This window comes from Gymnoscopelus microlampas (assembly GCF_963454915.1).
Source record: "Gymnoscopelus microlampas genome assembly, chromosome: 13".
NCBI lineage: Eukaryota > Metazoa > Chordata > Actinopteri > Myctophiformes > Myctophidae > Gymnoscopelus > Gymnoscopelus microlampas.
In genome coordinates, this window is record NC_139950.1 from 18945274 (window position 1) to 18972435 (window position 27162).

The following is a 27162-nucleotide window of genomic DNA, read 5'->3' on the forward strand; positions in this document are numbered from 1 at the left end:
CTTTAACCCTATACACATTGATTATTTGAAAATAGCCGATGTACAAGCTCACAACACATTGTCAAAACAATCTTGAAAATAATATGAGAAATTTTGTATGGGGGTCCCTGGTAAAAGAAAAGTCAATTTCAGATGGGGGTCCATGGCCAAATATATATTCATTTGGGGGTCCTTGACATGAATGGAGTTTTGAGAAGCACTGATCCAAATGACACGAGGCTCTGGGGAGTTACTTACTTTTCACATCCCTGCTTCGGTTGATGCCTTCTGGAGACAAAATGAATGAACAGCTCCAATCACTGTCTCAAACAATGCTTCTCCTCAAACATCACCTTTTAACGTGCATGCTTGCTTGAGTATACAGTAGATAACAAAAATGGCAACAAAAAATGATCTGCATGCTCACAACATGTCGTTTGGGATGCATCGCAGACTTTTTCGCACTGTAGAAATCTAACTGCATACAGTACATCAGACAAAATTGTCCCGGCGTCAGTACGACGAACCAACGTAAACACACCTTTCATATGGATTATGGAGGGCTTTGGTGAACTGCTTGCTACATTAATTACTTCTCATATGGTGAGGGAGCACCGCTAGTTCTATTGGGCAGGTAGAAATGAGCAATCTGGGCCTGGACCGCCGGCAGCGTGTCGCGGGTTCGAGTCCCGATCCCGACGGCCTTTGCTGCAAGTCACTCCCCATTTCCTGTCAGCCTACTGTCCTCTAAATAAAGGCATGTGAGCAATCTGACACAAGTGTGTATGGTCATCGCACGCACACTCCCACCCGTCCTGTGCCAGAGTTGAACTGTCTTTCAACACAACATGCAGAGAAACAGAGGGGTGACTTTCATTTGGCACTGTCTCTGTCTAACAAAAGTGGCGAATGTGTTATTGGCTGGCTTTTGGCTATATTCCACACAAAGCGTACCGCTACCTGCCAAAGCAGAATGTACTCTCTGGAATCATTACATTACATCATTTGTCACATGGGCTTTACGTACCGTATCTGCCGAAGTCAGGAGAAAAAAAAACGGCGTGAAAAGCAATTAGACTGTTTGCGACCTGTTTATTCATTCTGCCCCAGATTAAATTTAATAACCCCACTTATACAATTCCAGACATTTTTAGGCCTTCCAAATGTAAGACTTTTTAAGGATCCGTGGGAAGCCTGGTGCGTGTGTGTATGTGTGTGTGTGTGTGTGTGTGGGGGGTATATTCACTGGTATGAATCATTTTCTTTTGGTGTCTGGCTGCCTCAACACAGCCCATCCCTTACGGGATTATTCAGACACATTTTAAAAGAACACAGTATTAACATGCTGACACTGGTTTTAAGCGGAGGTCTGAGCTCCTGTGTGTGTGTGTGTATGTGTGTGTGTTGTACACTCACTGGATTTAACCGGAGGTCTGAGCTCCTGGGTGTCTGTGTGGCTGGTGTCTGCGTGGACCAGCAGGTGTGTGAGGCGGCGGACCCTGGAGTTGAAGACGGCCTCCTTGCAGCGCTGGGACCTCTTGGCCGACTCTGTGTTCTCCAGGTACTCACTGAGCAGCCAGGACAGAGGGCTGCTGCTGCTCTCACCACCACGCTTCTCTGAGGAGGCACACACAGCAGGACTGGAGGCACCTGCAACACAACACATACAACAACAGTGCTTAAAATCGTTGCTGATGGGGGTCCGCAGACAAATACTTATCAATTTGGGGGTCGTTGACATGAAAAAGTTTGACAAGCACTGCATTACATCACATACCAGGAGCAGTGATACTGTGCACTATGGGGGTGATCAGAGCTTCTACATTACATACCAGCAGCAGTGATACCATGTACTATGGGGGTGATCAGAGCTTCTACATTAACATTACATTACATACCAGCAGCAGTGATACTGTGTACTATGGGGGTGATCAGAGCTTCTACATTAACATTACATTACATACCAGCAGCAGTGATACTGTGCACTATGGGGATGATCAGAGCTTCTACATTAACATTACATTACATACCAGCAGCAGTGATACTGTGTACTATGGGGGTGATCAGAGCTTCCCAGCATGTTCGACCCAGTGCTTCCGCAGCTTCAACATCTGGAAGGAAGCGCTCTGCAAACATCTGTTCATGACGCAGAGCGCTGTTCAACCTGAGAACCCACACACACACACACACACACACACACACACACACACACAAATTTAGACTATGCTGGATAAGGCCTTTGCACACTTGAATGAAGACATGTACATTGATGGAGTATAGCTGCACATGCACTGTATAAAAATGTAAAACAATCACACATTCTCTTCACTTGCTTAATAAAGAATATGTTTTATTAGCTAGCTAGTTAATGGCCCACAGCGCCATGACGAGATTTTGTGTTTTCAGTGGTTTTCCACTAGATGGCGCTGTTCGCTCGCCTATGGGTCACAGTTTGGCTCCGAGAGAAGGAGAGGAGCAGGGGGTCACGTGATCGCAAAACAAACAGCCCTTATAATTCGATCGGGAAGAATGGCTTTTCCTCTGTTTCTCTTGCTTTTTGGTGAAAACAACCTACATTCAACTGCCCACAACTATGGAACGGATGCTCGTGGCAGCTTGCTCCCCCCCCCCCTGATTCTACGAGACTTGGATATGTCTTTTAAAGCGATCGGGGGATAGATCATACTGGAAATAAATATTTTATGATTTTTCAAAGGTTAGTGAAAACACTTGGCAAAGTGTGGCAAAATTATGTTTTATTTCTGGCAGTCAAAGAGTTAAGTTCTATCCGCTCTAGACCGGATCATAAAACTGTAAAAAGGAGTTGATCCCAGTCTAGGTTTCCTGATGTCTAATCAGGGACCAGACAGGAAACCAGCAGTATAGTGATGCTTGGAGCAAGGGATCTATACTAGTGGTTCTTAATCTTTTCTGGATCAGGGCCCACTTATGTGACCACTTAACAGGGCAGCCGACCATGGGTGGGCTGCGTGCATTTTCAGAGCATGTTTATTTAAATTATCAATCGATTGTGTTCCGAATTGGATCAATAGAACTAACACAGTATACCTTAAGTAATTATTGATCTGTATCACAATGAAAACAAATTTTTCGAGCGACGCTGTAGGATGATCAAGTAGGGCGTTAATTTACAGTATGAAAGAAAGTTTGAATATGGAGATAAGAGGTTTCTGCCCGACAGCAATATAATGTAGACAGGGCCTTACTTGTTGAAAAGCTGCAGCAGTTTGTTCCTGTCTTCCAGGACCTCCTGACACCAGGTATGAGCCTTGGTGCTGTAGAACAGGAAGGTCCTGCAGCACAGCTGCTCTTTAAACACCGGCCAGAACGTAGGTTTGGGACCCAGCACCTCGAACCCGTGAACCCTGGTGTCTATGCCTCCCTGGAACATACAGGGGGGGAGAGAGAGAGAGAGAGATGAACCCTGGTGTCTATGCCTCCCTGGAACATACAGGGGGGGAGAGAGAGAGAGAGAGAGATGAAACCTGGTGTCTATGCCTCCCTGGAACATACAGGGGGAGAAAGAGAGGGAGAGAGAGAGAGAGATGAACCTTGGTGTCTATGCCTCCCTGGAACATACAGGGGGAGAGAGAGAGAGATGAACCCTGGTGTCTATGCCTCCCTGGAACATACAGGGGGAGAGAGAGAGAGAGAGAGAGAGAGGGAATGTAACTGAGAGGAGAAAAAGATTGTTAAGAGAGAGGGATGAGGAGAGGAGAAGAAGAAAGAGAGGGAGGAAAATGAGGAGAGGAAAAGAGGAAAATAAAAGTGCGAGTGATAGTGGAGAAGAAAGGGAGAGAGAGGTGGAGAAAGAGTGTGAGAGAGGGGGAGAGACACACAAGCCAAATTCCAATAACCCAACTTCCACACTTGCGCCTTAGCCCCGCCCCCAGCGAGAAGGAGAGGATTAGATGAGAGTCAAGAGGAATCAAGCCGGCTGGACTGACGGCCACAGTCCAATTCCTAACATTCCTGCCTGCTCACTCTCTCGCTCCTCTTGCATGCCATGTTGTATATTAGATGCTGTATTTCTCATATATGAGCTGTATGACATGTATTCTCACACAAAAAACAGCATGAATTAATTTGTTGCTTCAGTAGCTTTGATCACTGTTATTCAGAATGATATGTTAAATGCACTTCAGTATATTTTCAGTGTAATCAAGTGGGACACCTCAAACCGTTTAACACAGGCATGTTGTGTTTACATTTTAGGATATGAGCATGCAGATCAAAGTTTCGTTGAATTCTGCGACACGGCAGAGCTTCTTTTTTTTTTTTTACCCCATCTCCCAGACAGCATAGTCATGGTTTCCCTCCCATAGCCCGAGGAGGCGGTCCATCCAATAACAGAACAGATAGGCAGTCAACACTTCCGGCGAGAGGACGAGAACAGGGTGAAAGCCTACACTCGACGCCCACACACTCTCCAGTCTCGGCTCCTCCAAAAGCAAAATACCATTTAGCATTTGGGACACAAACTATTTCCAGGTTAAGCTGGAGGGCAGAGAGTGGGGTGAGCGAGCGAACAGAGATTTGGGTATTGGAATTTGGCAAGAGAGCGAAGGTGATGAGAGGTGAGGAAATGAGTCACAGACCTGCTGACATCTCTTGACCCGGAGCTGAATAATGGGCCAGAACCGAGCCACGTTCTGCAGCAGCACCACTCGGTGGGCTGTGGGAGGCACGTTCACCTGGACAAAACACAAGTTTGTATTACTACACTTGTGAGGACAACAGAATTTTAGGACAGCTTTGACACTATGTTGGTGTTTTTACCGTGTTGTGTTTTACTGTGTTGTGTGTTAGTGTGTTGAGTTACCGTGTTCAGTTCTGTGTTAATGTTGGTGGGGTCGTCTCCACCTTGTACCAGAATGCGGGCCGGCATGTAACTGGAGTCTTCACTGGCCAGGAGAACTGACAACTGCCTAAGAGGAGCACACGCACAAACACAGCTACTTACATTCACAGTTAAGGTGGTCTGTTTACAAGCCAAGCGAGGGGCGAGATCTCAGCACAAAGTTGTGTGTGTGTCAGAGAAAGAGAGAGAGAGAGCTGCTCTAATGAAATCACATGTCGTTGCTGTCGGGAGGAAAACGTGTATGTCTAAAACAAAAACATTTTTGGTTTTGGAGCCGGTCTACAATAGATCGGCTATAGCAAAGTTTCATGCTCCGGAGATACACACGGACGGACGGAGAGGGGAGAAAACATAGGCTCCGGCCATGCCTTTGGCCTGGCGGAGACAACAAATTAAAAAATAGTAGAAGATCCACAAGCTCGAAATGCAGCGCCAAACGGCGCGTTTTGAGCTTGGCGATCTGCTACTTTTGATGCTTTTGTGCGACGCTGTAGTAAGATCAAGTAGGGCATACATGGGCAACTGGCGGGCACATGCGGCCCACACCTTCACTTAATGTGGCCTGCAGGTTAATATCGGAATACTTATATATTATTGATTTCAGCTACAGTTCCAAACACGCAAACATGCCCCGCTTTAATTACTTCAGTCTGTTAGTAGCTTAATGACTAGTATAAAAATTCTTCTAAAAAGTATTTTTATGTCCAATGTATTTGTATTTAAGTTCATAAAGTTAACATAAGTATAACTAAATGCATTTGAATTTAAATAAAAATGTTACTTTTCAGGATTCCAATAAAAAAATAGCAGATCTACAAGCTCAAAATGCTCTACAAGCTCAACGCGTTTTGAGCTTGTAGAGCGTCTATTTTTGCTATTTTTAATAGCATTAATTCAGGAAAAAAGTTAAAATACGGAGATAAGAGGCGTCTGCCCTCTGACAGTATATGCAATGTGGCCCTCTGGAGTGAGTGTGGAAACATAGTGGCCCTCTCCATCATCAAAGTTGCCCACCCCTGAAGTAGAGCGTTAATGAAAGAATGAAAGAGGTTTCTGCCCGACAACAGCAAATTCAAAACATAGCTCAGGAAGAATCTTCTTGGCGGACACGGCCCCTAAGTGAGCAGGATGACAGATAAAAGTGTGTACCTGATGACCACTCCCTTGTGCATGTAGATGTTGACGAAATGGGAGCCGGTGCAGCCGTTGGACTCCCAGTAAGTTTTAGGGTTCTTGTCTGTCAGCTTGTGAGCTCGATGGTGGTTAGACGACACCTCCACCTTCTCCCAGCACTTATCTTCCTTTAGCTCAATGCTGGAACCTGCAGAAATAAGAAATTAAAATAATCCATAAATGTAAACACTTTTGGGTCCCGGGGAGAAACTCAATTTAAGTTTTGGCTTTTCAGATGAAAACGTTTGGGAACCACTGCTTTAGACTCATTTAGAATGTAGTCACCTGGTGTGTACCAGAGCAGTGTGTACCAGTGGTTACGTACCTTGGCACAGATTTCGGAGGAACACGTCAAAGAAGGGGATGTTGATTGGCTGGTGGCTGCGTCGATGTTCCTCAATCTGACCCAAAACCATCTGGGAGAGGAATAAAGGTTGGACCAGGTTTATAATAAAACAATATTTAGCCAGCACTTCGAAGTCCTTCTGTTACTTTTAATTAGGTCTTTGGAATGATCATATCATCATGCCAATATGAAGAACTTCCCTAAAGTCTTTGCATTGGTTCTGTAATGCATTTATTTATTTTTTAATCTCTCTATTGTTTCCATCCAGTATTTCTACATCGAGTTTCACGGTTGTCACCAGACATGAAAACTCAGACAGAGAACTCAGATTCTCAGACTAGAACTCCATTAACCACTGTAGTTTTAGAGAACTGGACTTGAGCTACAACTGTACTTTGACCACTTTTGTTTTCCTGGACTTGAGCTAAAACTGTACTTTGACCACTTTTGTTTTCCCTCCCAGAATATGGACGCCGGGGTTCAAGTGATTAAGACAATAGCTTGTACATATTTAAACCCCCCCCAAAAAAAGAGTTATGCATCCTCTCAGGAAGCTTTATGACCAAGTAACTATTATATTTACTCTAATATAATACCATGAACTCTATATTATACAGTGTATCATATTTGTGTACTCCGAAATATTCCTAGAAAAAATATCTTGGATTAAAGACTTTTTAACAACAAGAGAAAAAGTAAAGCCTAAACCTTTTTAACAACTTAATCCCTACATACTTTGTTGAGTCACCCAAGGCTCTATACTTTTCTTTTTTACTTCCTTTTTTCCCCCTCTACACCAAATATCTTTGCCGAACATTTCAGTTCCTCATAAAAATTTAAATAAAACGTTCGGTTCGATATTTTGCACCCCTAAATTAAATCCTTTTCCGGTGTTATCTCAGTGTTACCTGGATGCATCCCGCCAGAACGCTGGTGGTCATCTTCTTGTAGAGGCTGGCGTACTTCTCGCAGTCGGTGATCAGCTCCCTGAGGTCGGGCACCATGAGGAGGTTGGTGCTGTGCTTGTCCAGGGCCTTGACCAGCGCGTCTTTTGTCCCCAGCCGGCACATCACCACCGCATAGTCCTTGTTCAGAGACGCCAGGCGGTACAGGAAGCGAATAAATAGCTGCACCACCTGCTCACACACACACAGAAGAGAACATTTGAGTAAAAACAATGTCAAATCCCCCCCACTTTGAGAACCACTGGTCTAAGTGACCACAATATAAAGGGTGTACCTGATGACCACACTCCCTTGTGCATGCAGATGTTGATGAAATAGGCACACACAATTAAAATGGGAGAAAAATGATTTCACCTACTTTTTACACCTCTAAAAAAAGGTGTAAAAAAGTAGCCTTGTGGGTCTGTCCTATTTTGATATCTTGGCTGTAAAAAGCACATTCTGCACATTGCAGCCTTTGCAATAGCCCACAACGTGACGCAAGGTGACACGTTGTGAGCTTGGTCTATTTTCGAATAATGTTCGCCTATTGTGACATGCTCAGAATAGGGACACTTGGGGGCTCATGTGGTTAAATGGGTGTTCAGGTCCCTAGAACACCTGGGCTTAAATAGTGGAATGAGGAAATGATTAAAATTACAGTTAGAGTAAATGGAGAAGGAAAAATGAAAGAGACATGGGACAGATTTTGGATTTATATGAACCTTAACACATTGACTGCCTGAATTATTTTCACTGCCTATTGTTATTCATGCCAGAGATTTTTCAATGAAAAGAAAAAAAAGTACTCAGGAGCCGAGATACACATTTTTTAAGTTTTAAGTTAACAAGGAAGTGGATGAGAGTAAAGATCTTCGAAAATTCATACCTCCTTGGTCTTTGGGTCAATTTTTTTTTTTTTAAGTAAAGTGAAAAGTAAAGTGGCAAGTGGCAGGCAAGTGATGAAAAGCTAAAATCGAGTTAACTCGATCTAGGCAGTCAATGTGTTAAATTAATGAACGAACATTGACCTTGACATAATGTCAGGGTCCTAAACCATATCCTCAGACGATTATGATAACTTCTCTATGTAATCAATATTTTTATGGATTGCTAAGCTGTTCTTTTACTTTTATTTTATTTTATTTCTTGGACTGGGTGTAATCTAATGTTGTTGTATTATGCTGCATTGTACCAGAGTTGCATTCTGTACCATTTTGAAAAATCAATAAACATTTGAATTTGTAAAAATGTGTTCATGTGGAGTCTTGGAAAGGTCAGTGGAGTCTTCCTCACCTCTCTATCGCTGATGAAGGCCGTCATGGAGGACAGACAGGGTTCGATGCTCTCGTGCCATGGTAGAAGGTCTTCCTGGTAGTTATCCAGGAACATGTTCAGGATCCTACACAGCAGAAGACAGTAGTAGTCAGTACAAGACAATAGAGTCTGTTAGAATACAGTTGCCATGAGTAAAATACCGTAGGGTCAGTACTTAATCTTTAATCCATACTTAATATGTCCAAAAGAAACCTGTTACTTTTCAGGATTCAAATTCAAGCTCTGCTATTTAGGATACTTTTGTGTGACACTGTAGTATGATCAAGTAGGGAGTTAATTTACGAAAAAACAACAAAAATAAAAACAGCAACGATATATTATTAAATCTTTCATAATCCATTACTTGGATTCAATTTAGCAACCCTAGCATTGTGACAACACTGTAGTGTACCTGAGTATAGAGAGCTGTACAACACTGTAGTGTACCTGAGTATAGAGAGCTGTACAACACTGTAGTGTACCTGAGTATAGAGAGCTGTACGGCCCGGTCAGCACGGTGCTGGTCCAACAGTCTCACCAGCTCCTGGTAGAAGTCACGGGTCACCTGGTGGCACCACAAAGCACAACTAGTGTTACACACAACCCAGCAACCATTGTACCATACAGAGGACACACCACCCAGCAACCAATGTAGCATACAGAGGACACACCACCCAGCAACCATTGTACCATACAGAGGACACACCAGCCAGCAACCATTGTACCATACAGAGGACACACCACCCAAAAACCATTGTACTATACAGAGGACACACCACCAGAAACCATCGTACCATACAGAGGACACACCACCCAGCAACCATTGTACCATACAGAGGACACACCACCCAGTAACCCTCGTACCATACAGAGGACACACCACCCAGAAACCCTAGTGATGCGCGGGCCAAAACCGTTGCCCGCAGGTCCCGCAGGTTGAACCGCGGGGCGAGCAGACGGGTCAAGATTTTAGATGCAATTATCAAGGGAGCGGGTCAACACAGAAAGAAAGAAAAAAATAATAAAAATAAAAAGCATTCTGGTACCTTCTCTCTCTCCCGTTTTGACTCGCTCCCCTCTCTCCTCCTCCTTTCCCGTCTCTCCTCCTGGAATCATGAGCTTGTGTTCAATGTGTTGCTTATTTTACTATAAATGCACCGAAGCTCTGTATGTATGTCTGTAATCCACGTATCTCGAGAACCGTTCAACCGCCCGACTTCAAATTCGCCACACACGTCACAGACAACCGAGGGAGTGCAGTGCCAGCGTCAAGTCTGCCGGATAGGCAGTTGTCCAGAACTGCCAGAAAAGGCTCTGGCCGTGGCCCAAATGAGCCAATTGATTGCCATGGTAACCCCTGCAGCCTAAGCTTAATTTGGCAAATCCCCCACACCTGTCCAATTCCCCAAACCTGCCATTTTGATTACTTAGCCTGTCCACTTTCCACAGTCAGTTTTGCACTCTTCAGACATTCTCCAGACGACCCCCCCCATATGCCCATATATTGGTATACCCATATATGGTCATATAACTGAGAACATCAGGGATCTCTCTCTCCCCCTCTCTTTCTTGCTCTCTCTCTAAAGCGATTGAATGGACGGACTTGACGTCGCTAGTGTGTTGAAAAGCCGGTCGGTAAGCTACTTTTTTTTTGCGGGTTGCTGGATGGGCCGGGTCGTTGATTTATATATTGTTTTGCGGGACGGGTTGGGGTGTGTTGGGTTCCGTGGTGGGGCGGGTTATGAAAAAAAAACCTGACCCCGTGCATGACAACAGCATACATAGGTAGTCTACCATTCATGTTCAATGGAAGCCAGACATGAAGATACAAAGCCAGACATTTGTAGCTGCTCTCTCCACAATGATTTAAAGTTGTTCTCTTTTTGTCCACTCCCGTGGCCCCTCACACATGTAAAGCGTCTTTGAGTACTTTGAAAAGCGCTATATAAATCCCAGATATTATTACAATAGGCTCTGTACATAACTAGTCCCGGGTTTCCAGAAAGCTGCATTTCTGTTTCCCATTCATTTTCCCATAGCTTCATCTGACTGGCTCAGTGACAGATTTGAACGGGAAATACATACATATGACAATTATGACACCGTCATAACTTACCGAACGTTCAAATGATTTTCGAGCGGTTTGGTTCGTTACAGATGCCAGACATGCAGTTATGTCATGATAAATAAATTTAAAAAAAGTGTGGGTTGTCAAACCAAAACACCTTATCTTACATGGAGTAACAGTAAAAAAAAAAAAAAAAGTTTTAGTCTCAAGGTACTACCAGAACCAATATGGCATCAACACTGAGGTATGATCCAGGGAAAATAGAGCTTGTAGATTGGCCATTTTAATTGACATTCCCAGCATAGGGACACTAGGGTTTATGTGGTTAGAATGACTTGTCCTATCATTACCTGGGTGTCACAGAGGTCACACAGCAGCTGTTCCAGGGTCAGTATGACTTCCTTAGTGGCGGTCATCTCCTTCAGACTGCACACCAACATCTGGAACTCTGTCTCCTTCAGGTTCACATCCTCCCTGAAGTCTGAGTGCGCACGCACGCACACACACACACACACACACACACACACACAAAGGGTATATAGATTTAAAAAACATTAAAACTAAATATATATTCAGAGCTTTTAAACCCCACAAAAAAAAGAATGTTTGTGGGGGAAAATTTATATTTTTAAAATGTTAAAATGTTTTAATAATTTTGCCGCCTTTATGATGTTTTAGCCCCGTGTCCGTGTGTATGCATGTCTGTTTGCATGCATGCAGGTAATCTCGGAAACCATTGTACCGATCAGAGACATTCACCGTTTTTGCGCACACTGCCAGTAGGCCAAGCAAGACTCATCTACTACTTCTGTGCGACAACTCTACTACTACATACCTAAACACTATTACTCATGGTGTAAAGCAAAATAGAATCTCATGACCGAAAACTTTTGTTAGGCCAAGTCCCAATCTGTTATTTGGGAAACGGAGTGTTTCCTAAACAATTAGAACAATATGTAGAATTATGATGTGTTGTTAATATTTTTCTAAACCTATTGTGTACATTCCAGTTAATATTTTTCTAAACCTATTGTGTACATTCCAGTTGAAGAAATCGCAGCTTGGCCCTTTAACCCTTGCTTTTATGAAATATCCGAGACCATTAGGGTTTTATGGAAGATGCTTCTGAACGTGCATTCTATAGATAGTTTGACCAATTCACTCTTTATTATAATCTATTGCTAGTTTGAACACTTCTATTAGTCTTTCAGTTTCATCTTAAAATAACAAAATCTAAAATATCAGATCTACAAGCTCACAACGCATCACAGATGGCAATTTGTCCGCTTCTACAAATGTCGTCTAAATCCTAACAGTTTTTTGAAAAAAACTTATGTTGCTACTGTATATCAGTGGTTCTCAAACCTTTTCATGTCAAGGACCACCAAAATGATATGTATTTGGCCGTGGACCCCCAACTAAAAATGTTATTTTGCAAATATTTGGGTAAAAAATGTTTTGTTCCAAAAATATAAAAAAAAAAATATATATATTCAAAGATTTGCACAAATGTTCAAGATTTAAAATAAATAAATAGCCAAAGTATAAAATAATGGTTATAGCAAAAAATCTAAAATGACACTGATGCGTTCCCGGATTGAATGGGTTAATAGAGTTAGTAGTTACATAATAAAAAAGGCGTTAGAAAGCAGCAGCGCTACCTTTCCTCTCCTGCTTGTGAGCGACAGACAGGTGTTTGAGAGCAATGATGGCCAACATCATCTCAGGGCGAGAGGCGGACAGACACGGCGTCAACACCGACTTGACGTCGCAGGCCGACAGCTGCTCCGCCAGGCTCTGGTGGTTGGAGATCAGCATGGTGAGCACCAACAGGCCGTTACACACCGCTGAGGTGCACCTACACACACACACACACACACACACACACGGGCACACACGCCATTATTGATCTGTCTGGCTGGCTGGCTGCACGATCGATCTGTTGGATATAGTCTCTGTTGGGGTGGAAACCTCATATGTACAAAACTGTTACTTTTCAGGATTCAAATTCAAAATGAGCAAAAGTAGCAGATCCACAATGTGACGCTGCATGTAGTATGATCAAGTAGGGCGTTCATTTACGGGGAAAAAAACACAAAAAGTTAAATAATGGAGAGGTTTCTGCCCGAAAGCAACAATATAGAATATCTTTTAGATTATTATACCACAGTATATATGACGATATATAAATTGTTCAGGACTGAAATTGCACCACTTTTATCAACCAGTTATTTGGGATGACAGTGAATGTACAGTGGAGTACTCATGGATTAAAATTGAAGCATAATAAAATCTTTTTTTAATCTGCAATTTGTGAATCAGCGTGAAAGGAGCCCCCACACACACAATGTGTGTTTATGTTTCATATACAATTAGCACAATATGTACAATTATAATGTTTTGGTAGCCATACAGCAAAGCAGTTTGCTTTTGAAAAAATATATATATCCAAGATCATTAGGGTTGATTGAACATGTATTTTATTGCTAGTTTGACCATTTCAAATACTCTTTAGTCTTAAAATAACTAATAACAAAAAATAGGCCATCTACAAGCTTACACCGCGTAGCAGAGCAACGTGTTGTAAGCTTGTAGATAGCCTATTTTCGCTCCGTAACATGCTTCCATGGAAGTCATGCTGACTTCTTTGGAATCCAAAAGACTGAAATCAGTCGTAATGACTGAGAACTTGAATCCATGAGTACAAGTTAACCCATTAAGACCTGGAACTGTGTCATTTTTAGATTTGAGCTAAAAAAGCATTATTTTACACTTTGGGCTATTCAAAAATAGCAGATATACAAGCTCATAGCGCGGCACCGAGTGCCGCGCTACGAGCTTGTAGATCTGCTATTTTTGAAAATTCGTGAAAATGTGTGCAAATCTTTGAAAATATATATATTTCTAAAGCGAACATTTTTGCTTCTGGGGGTCCCTAGAACAAAATATTTTGATGGGGGTCCGCGGCCAAATACATATAATTTTGGGGGTCCTTGACATGAAAAAGATTGAGCACCACTGATACAGAAACATACGTTTTTCAGAATACTGTTGAGATTTAGGAGACATGTAGAATCGGCTTCAGGTCTTAATGGGTTAAAAGAATTTAAAAAAGAGTCCATCATTACCCTTTGGTGTTCTGCATGAGTTGGATGGCAGCGGGGATGGCTCCCAGCAGGCCTGGCGAGCCCTGCGGCGTGGCAGAGCCGATGCTGGCAAAGATCTCCAGCATCACCTGCTGCCCAGACTCCGTCAGAGGAGTGCTGGAACCCAGGTTACGGAGCTCGTACTTACTGGCACCCGTCAGCACCTTCAGGGCCTGGTTGGACCGTATGGGACAAAGATCATTTATTGTAGAGGAGGCACTTGTTCATTTCGTCAACTAAAACTATGACACATTTTTCGTCGACTACCTTTATTCACTAAATAAAAATCACACCCTGTGTGAAGGAAGCGGTGCCTTTGCCTGTGTGTGTGTGTGTGTGCGTGTGTTTGTATGTGTTTCTTCGTTGCCGTCAGGCTCATACGGACATTTGCCGTCAGGCTCATACGGACATACGGACAAAGTCAGGTGTAGAGCGGTTGGCACCGCTAAAAACTAAGCTATGATGACCAAAACTATTACTAAATATACTGACAATTTCGTCAACGAATAAAAACAGCTGAAAATGTTAGGGAGTCATTTTATGCTTGGCTGGGTGTGGGTGTCGCGCTCCAAAAATAGCCGATCTACAAGCTCACAACGCGTGCGTTGTGAGCTTGTAGATCTTGGCTGTGTTCCGATATTTTCGGAACACAGCCAAGGCATATTAACACATTCCATGCCAGAGTTTAATCTCATAATGTACTCACCAGTGCCAAGGTTTTATTGTTGTTTTTAGCGGTGCCAACCGCTCTACACTTGGCTTTGACTCCGTGTCTGTGTGTCTGTCTGTGTGTCTGTGTGTCTGTGTGTCCGTCCGTATGAGCCCAGGATGAGCACGGCAAAGAAGCAACACATACAAACACACGCACACACACACACACACACACACACGGACTTGGAGATTGCCTATGCCATCTCTCCTCTCATTGCCCACACGTGCCACTGGTTATCAAAGAGGGGTCCAGGGACCCCCAGCGTATGTTATGTCCGTCCGCCCGTATGAGCACGGGATGAGCACGGGATTTTAAACAGCTATAACTCCAGTTTGCAGCATGCCACCGAGTCCAAATTTGGTATGTGGACTTAGACCACCAATACGGGACGCGCACGAATTGCTGAAGCCCCGCCCCCTCTGTCTTCCCATTGGCTGGCCTTTAAACAGCCATAACTCAAGTTCCCAGCATGCTACGGAGTACAAATTTTGTACATGGACTAAAACCACCAATAGGGACGAACTGTAATTACTTAAGCCCCGCCCCCTCTGTCTGGCCATTGGCTGGCCTTTAAACAGCCATCATTCCAGTTTGCAGCATGTACACATTTGGTAAGTGGACTCAGACCACCAACAGGGACGAACTGAAATGAGTTAAGCCCCGCCCCAAAGGCACCACTTCCTTCACACAGGGTGTGATTTTTTGTTTTTTTCATGTCGCCATAGACCTCGCTAAATCCGTTAAAAATGCGCGTTCATTTGGTTCTACACACACAGGGGATCTGTGTGCGACGAGCAGTGCAAACCGCGTCGTTCCGGCATCTTGAAGCTACAGCGGTGAACGCTAGACAGTGATCAGCGAGGGGAAAAACAACAACCGAGAAAATCGACTTTAAAACCGGATCCCAGACAGGAAGCGGATACGATCGAAAAAACGGAACCCGTTTAATTTCGTTTCCGGTCGTCCTACCGGAACCGGAAGGGAATCAAAAAATTCGGGAAGTGCACAGTGTTTCGAATTAACGCGGATTTTCAAAATATCAACAGTTGGCGTAGATCTACGAGATTGGCACGTGGCGGCTTTTAATCGGTTCGCGTAGATCTACTGTTCTGGGGTCCCTGGCACAAATTATTTTCAGATGGGTGTCCGCGGCCAAATACATATTAATTATGGGGGTCCTTGACATGAAAAGGTTTGAGAACCACTGCTTTAATGGATGATGTCAGGGCATTCCACATTGCGGTGGCCGAGTAGTAGAATGAGAATTTTTGTGCTAAATGTGGGGAGGACCAGATTGTTGTCGCTTCCTCTAGTGTTGTAGCGGTGGGTGACACTCACTTTGGAAAAGTAGTTAAGACAGGTTGATTTGACTCACCGCCAGCGCTATCTGTTGCAGCTGTGTTGCGCTGGAGAACTCCTGCATGCAGGACAAGATGGCTTTGACTCCGCCCTCCGTGGCGAAGGACACCCGCCACTCGTGTCTGACCATGAGCTGGTACGTGAGCCGCAGGGCGGAGGTCACGATCTCTTGACGCTGATCGCTGAGCAGCTCCACCAACAGCTTTATTAGCTTGTCTCTGTTGTTGGGACAGACAGGAGGAGAGGAGAGGAGAGGAGAGGATGGAAGATAAGAAGAGAGGAGAGTTGTGAGCTTGTATATCTGCTTCCGCTATGAATACAGGTGTGTCTTTAGATTTTGACAACAATAGTGTAGCCAGCTGCGAGTAGCCAGACGTCATCATGTTTCTATCTGCACTGTGTTGTTGTGGTAGGATGGATTGTGCCAAGCTTTCTTTGGTGGACAGGACTTTGTTTTACTTCCTGTATCACAACACACCTCTCTGGCCACCACACACCCTGGCCTCCTCTCTCAGTCAACTGGTTGAAGTGATAGTCACGCCAAGTGGGTATAGTAGTGACACCTCGGGAACTACAACAGAACGTCACCATCTTCGTTATCTTTGATTCATTTGTCATGTGGCTAAAGAGGATTTACAACTGTTTCTTTGCAGGATTCAAATTCAAAGATAGCAAAAGTAGCAGATCCACAAGCTCAAAACGAGGTTGTGGATCTGGTACTTTTCGTGTTTTTGTGTGACACTGTAGTATGATCAAGTACGGCATTCATTTACGAAAAAACACAAAAAGTTAGAATACAGAGATAAGAGGTTTCTGCCCAACAGCGAAGATATCAAACTGGGGCATCCTTGAAATTAAAGCGGTTTTAGAATGACTGCTTTAGTGTGGTGTTGTGTCCTCCTCCTCTTACCGGATGCTCTGAGGGGAGTCGGACCGGATCCTCTCCTGGCCTTGACCTCCTCCCTCAAACTCCAGGAGCTGCAGCATGGTCCGCATGGCCGCGAGCTGCAGGGAGGTGTCGTGCTGCAGGGAGGAGTCGTGCTTCTTCAGGAGGTCCATCACCTCCGCAATCTTCTCCACGCACGTCTTCTTACTCTGAGGCTGCAGCCTCACTATGGCGAAGACTGTAGGAGAGGAGAGGAGAGGAGAGGAGAGGAAGGGAGGGGAGAGGAGAGGAAGGAGAAGACATGTCAGTATTTCATACATAAACCTAATCATTCGGGTGGATATGAAATCTGTCACAAATTTACCAAAATCGTTGAAAAGTAAGGTCCACTTGGTTCCATTTGTACTCTCTCAGAGTTACAGACCCCTTATAGGAATCGTTAAAGGGAACCGTTAAGGAATCGGACCGTTAAGAGGGGATCGTTAAGGAACTGGAACCAACCCTAGAAGGAAAAAGAGTGGTACCTCTCATCTTCTCCTCCAGATCTTGGGGGTGGGTGGACTCGTCCTCGGCTGGTAGTTCACCTTCTGTGTCTGGACTGCCACAGCCAGAGTCTCCTGGGAGGACGTCCTTGTTGGCCTTCTTGGACGCCACGTTTGAGGAGGATGACGACTCCGATGAGGAGGACGAGGTGTTGGTTGAAGAGAAGGAGGTGCCTGGTGCTCCTCCCGTCCCAGAGGAGCCTTCTGCTGGGAGACACACACAAATTAAGACATTTTGTGTGACGCTGTAGTATGATCAAGTAGGGCATTAATTTACAAAACTACACAAAAAGAAACGATACATAAAAAAGTATTATCTAGAAACATTTTAGATTTTCGCACTTTTTGATTATTTTATCAATCAAAGTAGTAATGGATAGAATAATGGCTAAGAAGATAAAGGATAGTTGCAACCCTAATGCATAGTCTCTTCAGCCCCCTCTGGTGGACAAATTAAGACACTCAGTGACAGATCTATTGAAGATTCTGACTTTCAAATGTACATTTTTTGTTTTGATTGTATTGCTGTATTGTTGTATTGTGCTTTTTGCTTTGGCAATGTAAACGTATGTTTTCTCATGCCAATAAAGCCCTTTGAATTGAATTGAATTGACAGCCAGCGTCCAAAACTGTTACTTTTCAGAAAATGGGAAAAGAACCTGTGTTCCAATGGATCTAACGTAGTAAATCAGAGACCTTTAGTGACTAATACAAACACATCTTTTAATTTAATGTTTATGAAACCAAGAGACACACTTAACCACTTTCACTGTACATCTTTTCAAAAATAGGCGATCTACAAGCTCACAACACGCGTGAGCTTGTAGGCAGCTATTTTTGCTGATTTTGTGTGATACTGTAGTGTGACAAAGTAGGGCATTCATTTACAAAAAAAACTAAAACGTTGAAATGAGAAGTATTTTATTATTTAACCCAGACCTTAGACCTGAGGCGAATTCTAAACACGCCTTCTAAATTCTGACCTAAGTTTTATGAAAAACTTTGTATTAAAAAATGTATGTTACTATATATATATGTAGCAACAACTTAAGTGACACAGAGGCGTTCCCGAATTGAAAGGTATAAAAACGTATAGGTGTTCCAGGTCTAAATGGGTTGCCCCTGAAATCTTGAACAAAAACAAAACTGTGAAAAGTGGAGATATAAGGTTTCTGCCTGAAAGTGTCACAGCGTGTGGAATCTCACCCATCGGGTTGGGCAGCTCCAGGCCTGCGGTGTCTCCTCGGTGTTTGGCGTAGCAGTGGGAGCACAGGAGGTCAGGGAGGCAGGAGGAGGGGAGGTGCTGCCTCAGGTAGAGCAGCAGCACCCTGGCCAACTCCACTGGAACACACACACTGATCAGACCGCTGTCATCCAGAAAGGAGTACTGCAGGAGAGGAGAGGGAATTATGAATGTGTTCATTGCTGTAGTCTGCCAATCACACCAATGTACACTCTCAGGGGTTACAGTGAACGGTTAACCCATTCAATCCAGGTACGCATCCGTGTCATTTTAGGTTTTTAGATTAGACAAATCTCTGTGTGATAGGGACTTTTTATGTTTACATTAACCACTTGAACTCTAGCATCCCTATTCTGGGGGGAACATTAGCCGAAAATATCCACAAGCAGACGCGTTGTGAGCTTGTAGATATTTTTGTTTGCATTCGGTTTGATTGGAGATTGGCTATTTTATGTATTTATATATATTATATATGAGGTTTAGTGTACAGGGAGGGGAAAAAAGAGCAGACCAAGTACCGAGCCAAAGGTCAAATTTACAAAGTATTGAGGATTTAAGTCGTTAAATATTTGAAAACACACATTTAACATGAATCCATGACCAATATGTGCAGTAGTGGGGGTCCCTGCTTCATCTCTCTCTCAGCTAAGGGGTCCTTGGCCTGAAAAACTTTGAAGACCCCTGTCCTAAAGGATCCCAAACCTACCCACAACGTGTGGCAGCATGAAACGGATGGTTTCCGGTATGGAGGCGGTCCTTACCTGATCCTGCAGCTTCTGCTGTATGATGCTGGTGACCTCCTGCTGCTGCTTGGGCTCCAGCTTCTTGATGAAGAACAGCAGCTCCCACCACTCTGCTCTGCTGAGGCTAGGGGCCTCTGCCTGGGACCCCTCCTCACACAGGTAGGGCAGAGTGTACAGACCGCCGGGAGGTTTGGAGAAAAACGTCTGGCTCACTGCTTGTGCACAAACACATCACACACACATACGACACACACAGAGAGAGGAAACCAGGTGATCACCAGTGGGGTAGACTCATACCGAAGACAGCAGAACCTCTCACAGTAGTAGTAGAAAGTACTGTAGTTCTAGCTGAGGCCTGAAAATCCATCTATTAGGAGACCACAAGGGGAGGTGAACAACATTTTCCCATAGAAAGGAGCTGGACATTGTTTCCCTTTTCTCCTTTGTACATACTGTATAGCGTATTTTATTTGTTGATGATATGCTTTATTGTGTTATTGTTATTCTATGAATTGAATACATAGGACCACAATGGAAACAAGTCCCCAGGACTTTTTTGTGTTATCATTTTAGCAAGGACAGTATGGGTTCAGAGGTCGCATTAGGCCAGTAATTGACCCTTTGTCAAGTCCCGCCCGCTGTCCGGCCCCTCTTAGCCTTAGTAAAGTGGAACATCTAGGGTGCAGTATAGTGACTGGGCATAACGTGAGTGTACTTTTTTTTAACTGGATATTTTTACAGTACGCTGGGCAAGAACTGCCACTCCAAGTGTCTATCAGAAGTACAGGAAGTACCGCGCAAGGAAGTTGCGTTGATGCTGTGCAGATTTTTTTACATGCCCCGTTGTGAAAACCGCGTCGTGACTGGTCGAAAAAGATATAGCTTTCAGGGGAAGTACGTACATATATACACAACAGAAGTCCCGTACTATAGACACTTTGAGCTGTAGTTCTTTACCAGGCTTTTCTCCTGGTGAGATGAGAAAATGCTTTGGAATGACGTGAGGAGGACAGCATGTGTTGTGTTCTAACAGTAAGTCTTACCAGTGTTGAGTTTGAGTGTCTCTGTCAGCGAGGAGGCTTTCTCCTGGGTCTCCTTCTCAGCTTGAGCAGCGTTCCCGTTGCCCAGGATCTCCACCATGTGCCAGTGGACCCAGTAGGTTCTGGACAGAGAGTTCCAGTGTACCTAAACCCAAACACACAGGTTTGTATTGCTAAACTTGTGAGGACATCAACATTTTAAGAAAGTGATTATATGAATGCCATTTTTAAATAGAATTTGCCATTTTTAACAAATAAGCCTAAAGCTGAAAAATAGCAGCCCACAACATGTATTGTAGATCGGCAATCGGTGCACGACATAAGCAGCGCAACCAAGTATGAATAAGGCATAACTCCCCTAAAACTAACCCATAAATACCTCATCCTAATCATTAACCCCAAACTGAATCCTTTTCTAATTGTAAGTCTAACTCCAACTCTAAAAATCTTTTTTTCCAACTACAAAAACAGTCACATGATGTATCCCCGCTGGCCTGGGATACAATCTCATCAGCTATCTACCTCCTGTGACTTCTATCCATCTTCAAAACGTTGTCGATGTCGGGCATGAACCTCATGTTATCCATATTTCATCTTTTTATGTTTTTTGTAGAGAAATGAAATGTCCTATTGTTAGGGAATTTCGATAACATGCGGTGATATGGAAGATTACAGACTAGGAGATAGGGCTGTGACGGTTATGACATTTTACTTGATGATTAATTGTCACTCAAATAATGGCAATTAACTATTTAATTCCGTTTCTGTCATTGAACATTAGAACATTATGAATTTAAAACTACATTTCTGTTCGGCCCTTTAGGCGTCATAAACGAAAGTTGCACAGGGCTGATATGACAAAGAACATACATTCTTTTATAACTTTATACTTGGAAAAAACACATTCATAATGGAAATGGCCGATCTACAAGCTCAAAACGTGCTGCATCACAACAAATTTTGAGCTTGTAGATCTGCTATTTCAACTATTTTAGAACATTTAAATAATTACTGTTATAATTACGATCATAACGATTATGCAAAAAATATTTGCGAATATCTCAAATAATTGCGATTAGGCAATTGTGTAATAACCGTGACAGGCCTACTAGGAGATTGCTTCATCACTGTCTTCTTGAACTGCTATATTAAGAATGATGAAACATGATGACACCTGAAGGGTGACACTGACCAGTTACTGGACACCTGTGTACTGGTCACTAAATAACGGCATACTAGGATATTTTAGGACATCAACATGGATGCTGATGCTGGATGCACATATGGCAGATATACCTGTACAGGCGGCGAGCCATTGCTGCTGTACCACTGATATATTATTCATAATACCTGTACAGGTGGTGAGCCATCGCTACTGTGCCACTACCGGTAATATAATAATAATAATACCTGTACAGGTGGCGAGCCATCGTTACTGTATCTGAAGTCGCCCACGTCTCCGGCGCTGACCTCCTCGTAGTCTTCCAGCATGCGGACCATCATGCCACTCTTCAGGTGGTCCTGGACGTACTCCACGTATGCCGAGCGGCTCGCAAAGTCTGTGCGGGTCTTGAAGCCGTTGCCGCCGGCCGTGGTCACCGGCTTCTTCTTGGCCTGGGAGGCGGCGGCGCCGGAACCGGAGGCCGAGGCAGAGGAGGAGGAGCCGGAGGCGCCGACGGGCGGCGCGCCCACGTTGATGGACGACATGGAGGGAGAGGCGGAGGAGAAGCGGAGCTGGAAGATGGAGCGCGACCTGGCGGGATGCGTCTGACACTGGTCCTCCCCTCGCTCCTCTGATGACAACACGCCCCCTCCTGTGCCTACACGACAGGGAGGGTTGCGACAAGTTACTTAACCACTTAAACCCTATATGGTTGAATGACCGGAGTCCCTCAGGGCTCTATACTAGTGTATTTTCTGTTTTCCCATTATTTTGTGGGGAAAGCTTTTGCTGAAAATAACCGATCAACAAGCTCACAACAACGCGTCGCAGATTCATCAAAACAGTTAATCGATAAGAATAGGGGCCCTACCTTGCCTTTACCCCTTATGCCTAAACCTTTTAGGCATTTTTTACTATTTTAAGAAACATTTTAAAATAGTTCAAATAGCCGATCTACAAGCTCACAACGTGTCGATGTAGATCAGCTATTTGAACTATTTTATAATGTTTTACAAGATAGTAAAACATTACAAATAGGTTTAGGCATAAGGGGTAGAGGCAGCATGCAAGATAAGTGGTCCTAAGTGGCAAGATAGCTGCGGGCAGCACCTACCTGCAAGGCTGGCAGAGGGGTGGAGCAACATGCGGTTGCGGTCCCAGCCCATGACCCGCACTAGCTCTGAGATGAGATTGGCCATGGCCATGGTGAAGTCAAACTCCCTCTGGAGACGCAACTGCTCCGAGGAGGGAGGCGACGTGGAGGAGGAGGAGGGGAAGGAGGAAGGGGAGGGGCCTTTGTCCTGTCGCTCAGAGCTGGAGAGCTTGTCCATCAGCGACGTCACGCACAGGTAACGCTTTACCAGGGAAAACAACAGCTTCCCTGGAATCTGAGACCGTAGAACACATTTACATGACATCAGTTTTACTTAGAGATGCCCCCCCCCCCATGTTAACATACAAATTTAATATTGGAAAATATTGGTATCGATTTTTATGTATTAGTTCAACTGCTATAGGCTTCAGCATTTCTGAGCCTGTGTGACTGTAAAGCTTTGATGCATTTATGAATGCATCCAGTGGGGCATCACCATAAAATTAGGGATAATGTTTTAATTCCACAACGGAGATATATTTACCTAGTTACCTGACATTCGTTTTGGTGAAAAACTTAATGATGCATGTTCACGTTGATTTTACGTTGACTACGGATCCGGATTTTCAACTATTGGAGATATCTCGCTAATATTAGGAGTTGCAGTACATCATGGCAAGGTAAGTACACAACCCCAAACCTCTACCAAAGTGTCAATGTGCTTTAAATAACTAGATGGTGCAGTTTTTCCAGTTAAATGAATGGATGTTACAGTGTTTATCCAGATAAATGAATGGATGTTACAGTGTTTATCCAGATAAATGAATGGATGTTACAGTGTTTATGCGGTCAAATGAATGGATGTTACAGTGTTTATCCAGATAAATGAATGGATGTTACAGCGTTTATGCGGTCAAATGAATGGATGTTGCAGTGGTGTTTACCTGTGGGAGGTGGATGCCTTCAAAGGAAATCCCATGCTCCTCTGAGGATGTGGTTTCAGCAAACAGCTCCAGCAGAGTGTAGCGGTTGTCAAAGTCCATGTGCTGCTCTATGCCGTCCTGCTGGCTCAGAGACAGAAGCACGTAGGCTCGACTCCCTGGGAGAGAGAAGGAGAGAATGTTCAGGAGGTCCAATTCTATCTGCTGTTAATGTTGCAGTAAATGTGGAAAATCAGTAAAAATTGAGAAAGGAGCGAGCGTTTTTCAGCTCGCTCGGAGCGAACGGGAGGCTTTGATGTCGCCGCGGTACGAAACGAGCGAGAGCTTAGCTAGATGCTTAGCTAAGTGGTCCGGCGGTAGCTCCGATAGGCCCTGTCCGGACCCTGGCCTCAAGTTTTAAAACCCCAACAGGGCCGCCCGGGCGTCCTCCTCGGCTCCGGGACGGGACCCTGAGGAGCCACCGGAGCGGTTAGCCGCGTTAGCTTAGCGGTTAAGCTTTAAGTAGGTCAGGGATACTTATTGTTGGTATCAGCTGAGAACACGGCAGTCTATCCCTGTCTTAATGCGCTGGCTAGACGCCTTGGAGATGGGATTGCTGAGGTGGAGCCCAACACCTACCATCAGCTCCCAGTAATTACCGCACAACCCGCCGCACCCAAGCCGTGCTACTCATACGCTGAATTAGCAGTGCCCGCAATCGAACCCATGACCTTGAGGTCCAAAGGTGAGTGCTCTACCGACTGAGCTAACAAGACATTGTATTACAGCCCAATTTGTACTGCTACTGTACACCATTGCATTTGCACCACTTGCCATTTTCATTTTGTTAATTGGGTCCATTAACTCAAGCTTAATAGACATTTTTGTTGACTAAATGTTCAGAAATAATAGATTTCTGTCAAATAATGCCTTGCTTCTCAACCTTTTCAGGCCACAACCCCCAAAATAATCATATTTTAACTGGGGACCCCCGACCCTGACAAGCACTTGGAATTGTAGGAGTTGAGGCATTACATTTAGTTTGACTCAGTTCCATTGTGAAAATACAGTAGCTGCTATTTTCACAATTGCTGCCTCTAATATTTGCCAAGGTTTAAAAAAAGAAAAGTTTTAGAGGTATTAAAAGGTCTTAAAAGTCCTTAAATTGACACTTTAGAAATAAGCGGACATGTTGGTTTGTTGACTGTTGAGTGAGAAAACAATGTTGCAAATCATCTGGGGGACCCCCAAAAATAATTTGGGGACTCCTCTGGGGGTCCCGACCCACAGTTTGAGAACCACTGAAATAGGGTAACAGACTCATTGCCTTTTATTATTGTGCATAGTCATGATGACACAGATGGTATCATGCTTACTATCATGTGTAGTCACCGCCAAAAACTGAGCCATGAGGGCCATGAGCCTCAATAACAATTGTCCTCCTGTCTTTAACCCCAACAGAGATGTTGCTGTTCATCTCTACTTGATGCTTTTATAACAGGCAATTAACCCAAAATCAAAACTGATATTTACGAATAACCTAACCTACTTTTAACCGAATAATCGAGAAGAAGCACTTTTTTTTTTATTATTATATAAATCATTGCTGTCGGGCCGAAGTCTCATATCACCATATTTTAACTATTTGTGTTCTTTTTTTATTTAATGCCCTACTTGATCATACTACAACATCACACAAAAGTATTGTAAGTAGCAGATCTAAAAGCTCGAAAAGCGGTGCGAAGCGACGCGTTTTGAGCTTGTCGATCTGCTACTTTTGCTGTTTTTTAATATTTTGGACATATGAGGTTTCCACTCGACAGAGACGATATATATTTCTTTCTTATATCAACAACACATCAACTAAATCAATTGGTCATAGCTCATAGTGAGCTTCTACCACATGTGGACAATTTTCTCTAATCTTTAAATATATATATTTTTTTTAAAGCGAACATTTTAACTCAAATCTTTGCTTCTGGGGATTCTACAAATGTCTTCTTGGATGATCTGCTATCCACTTGTAGATCTGCTATTTTTGAATAGCCAAAGAAATCTAAAATGACAGATGCTTTCCCGGTCTTAGTGGCCTAAATGTGTGTAACAAGCATACACGACATGCCGTCTTATGTCATCCATTCATACAGATGCTTCCTCCCTCACACAATCACATGGCTGCTGCTACAGTAGGTAACCCAGAGGGAAAACAACGAGGATGGTGACGTGTCTTCTCGGCAAAAGGGAAAAGATGAGTCCTCTCACACACAAACAGACTTGTCCCAGACAAGAACACAATCATTACCCCTGTTGGGTCTACAGAGGTCAGATGTTTTTGATGATGAAACTTTAAGCCTCGATTCTGTTGAAGGTCCCAAAAAACTAACTCTGTCTGTACCTAAGGTTTGTTGCCATTTCAATCCACTGCAGCCAGGGACTGAAATTACATATGGAAAACATGATAATTTCTACGAAATGTTACCCCTTTTTCTCCCCAATTTAGTCGTCAAGCCAATTCATTCGTCCCCACACACATTTGTGTGCTGTCACTGCTGTTGTATCCTACTGACTCACATGCCAGTGAGGAGCCCTCACCGGGAGGACGTAGAGCCTTTTCGTCCTAATTCTCCCGCCCAACACTCACCGCCCGGCTTCCCTCCTCCGAACACGGGCCAATTGTGTTTGTATAGACGCTCGACAAAGCCGGATGCACCACGGTGGATTCGAACCTACCTCTGCAGTGGTGGGCAGGCATTTTACCACTGCACCCCATTCTAAACTCATTGACTGCCAACGTCATTTTTCACCAAAGCTCACACCGCCAATGACGAGATTAACGTCATGTGGTGTTTTCAGTGGTTTACGATAGAGGGCGCTCTTCCGAAGCCTGTGAATGATTATGATGATGAGGATGAAGAGTGCACCCAGAAATCACGTGATCACAACAAAATCGCTGGCAAGGGCAGCTATAGACGATGTTTTAACTCGGGCAGTTAAAGAGTTAAAGACAAATGCTGCTGTTCAGACAGTTAGCCCTTATTGTTGTCTATTCGGCTCTGCAATAATGCATTTTTATTGCTTTAACTGTTTTCTGACAATTATATTGTGTTGTTTTTATTGTTTTAACCTGATTGGTTTATTTTAGCCCCCTTTACCCCTCTCCCTAAAGAGGCCCTGCCCTTTGCCAGGTCACAGTTGTGGCCACAGTTGTGGCACTTGTTCTTAATCCTGCCTTGCCTGGTTAAATTAAGAAACTATGTTCAACAGAACGGCTCCGTTTTGCTTAGGTGAACGGTGTGAAAGTTGAACCGTATCCTCTCACATATAGCTAGACAAAAAATAACTTTGTTGTGCTCCTTGTCATCTGCTAACAAGGAGCACAACACAGCAGATACAGTATGGGATACGCCATATGGTGCTATAATTCTATTTGTCTGGTAGAAGAAATCAAAACTGTTTCACAAAAACAACATCCACTGATGATTTACCGCAGTGGTGTGTTCTAGGTTTTTCGGAGGGCATACGATATACTCAACATGCACGTGGTCGTGGTTACTCTTGCACGTGGTCAATGAATGAAATGGTTAGAATAGGGCTACGCCTTTTTTCA

At 43.8% G+C, this 27162-nt stretch overlaps 1 protein-coding gene across 7 annotated transcripts in view; it reads right to left on the bottom strand.

The window, feature by feature from the left end:
- The window catches only part of cul9 (cullin 9), a 67997-nt gene that overhangs the window by 29585 nt on the left and 11250 nt on the right, over window positions 1-27162 (bottom strand). For 3 of the 7 annotated variants that reach the window (XM_084076916.1, XM_084076921.1, XM_084076920.1), the window contains exons 4-26: window positions 23580-23734; window positions 22657-22930; window positions 21791-22200; window positions 20384-20525; window positions 19359-19555; window positions 18561-18741; window positions 17337-17561; window positions 16837-17050; window positions 15943-16144; window positions 13838-14028; window positions 12371-12567; window positions 11060-11190; window positions 9688-9747; window positions 9124-9206; window positions 8621-8726; window positions 7289-7516; window positions 6360-6450; window positions 6011-6182; window positions 4823-4928; window positions 4599-4694; window positions 3207-3382; window positions 2010-2143; window positions 1396-1629 (exon numbers count right to left, since the gene is read on the bottom strand). In XM_084076916.1, the coding sequence (XP_083933042.1) occupies window positions 1396-1629; window positions 2010-2143; window positions 3207-3382; window positions 4599-4694; window positions 4823-4928; window positions 6011-6182; window positions 6360-6450; window positions 7289-7516; window positions 8621-8726; window positions 9124-9206; window positions 9688-9747; window positions 11060-11190; window positions 12371-12567; window positions 13838-14028; window positions 15943-16144; window positions 16837-17050; window positions 17337-17561; window positions 18561-18741; window positions 19359-19555; window positions 20384-20525; window positions 21791-22200; window positions 22657-22930; window positions 23580-23734 (4005 nt within the window). The remainder of the gene's footprint in view (window positions 1-1395; window positions 1630-2009; window positions 2144-3206; window positions 3383-4598; window positions 4695-4822; window positions 4929-6010; window positions 6183-6359; window positions 6451-7288; window positions 7517-8620; window positions 8727-9123; window positions 9207-9687; window positions 9748-11059; window positions 11191-12370; window positions 12568-13837; window positions 14029-15942; window positions 16145-16836; window positions 17051-17336; window positions 17562-18560; window positions 18742-19358; window positions 19556-20383; window positions 20526-21790; window positions 22201-22656; window positions 22931-23579; window positions 23735-27162) is intronic. The other 4 variants (XM_084076917.1, XM_084076918.1, XM_084076922.1 and 1 more) reach the window with 4 other exon arrangements.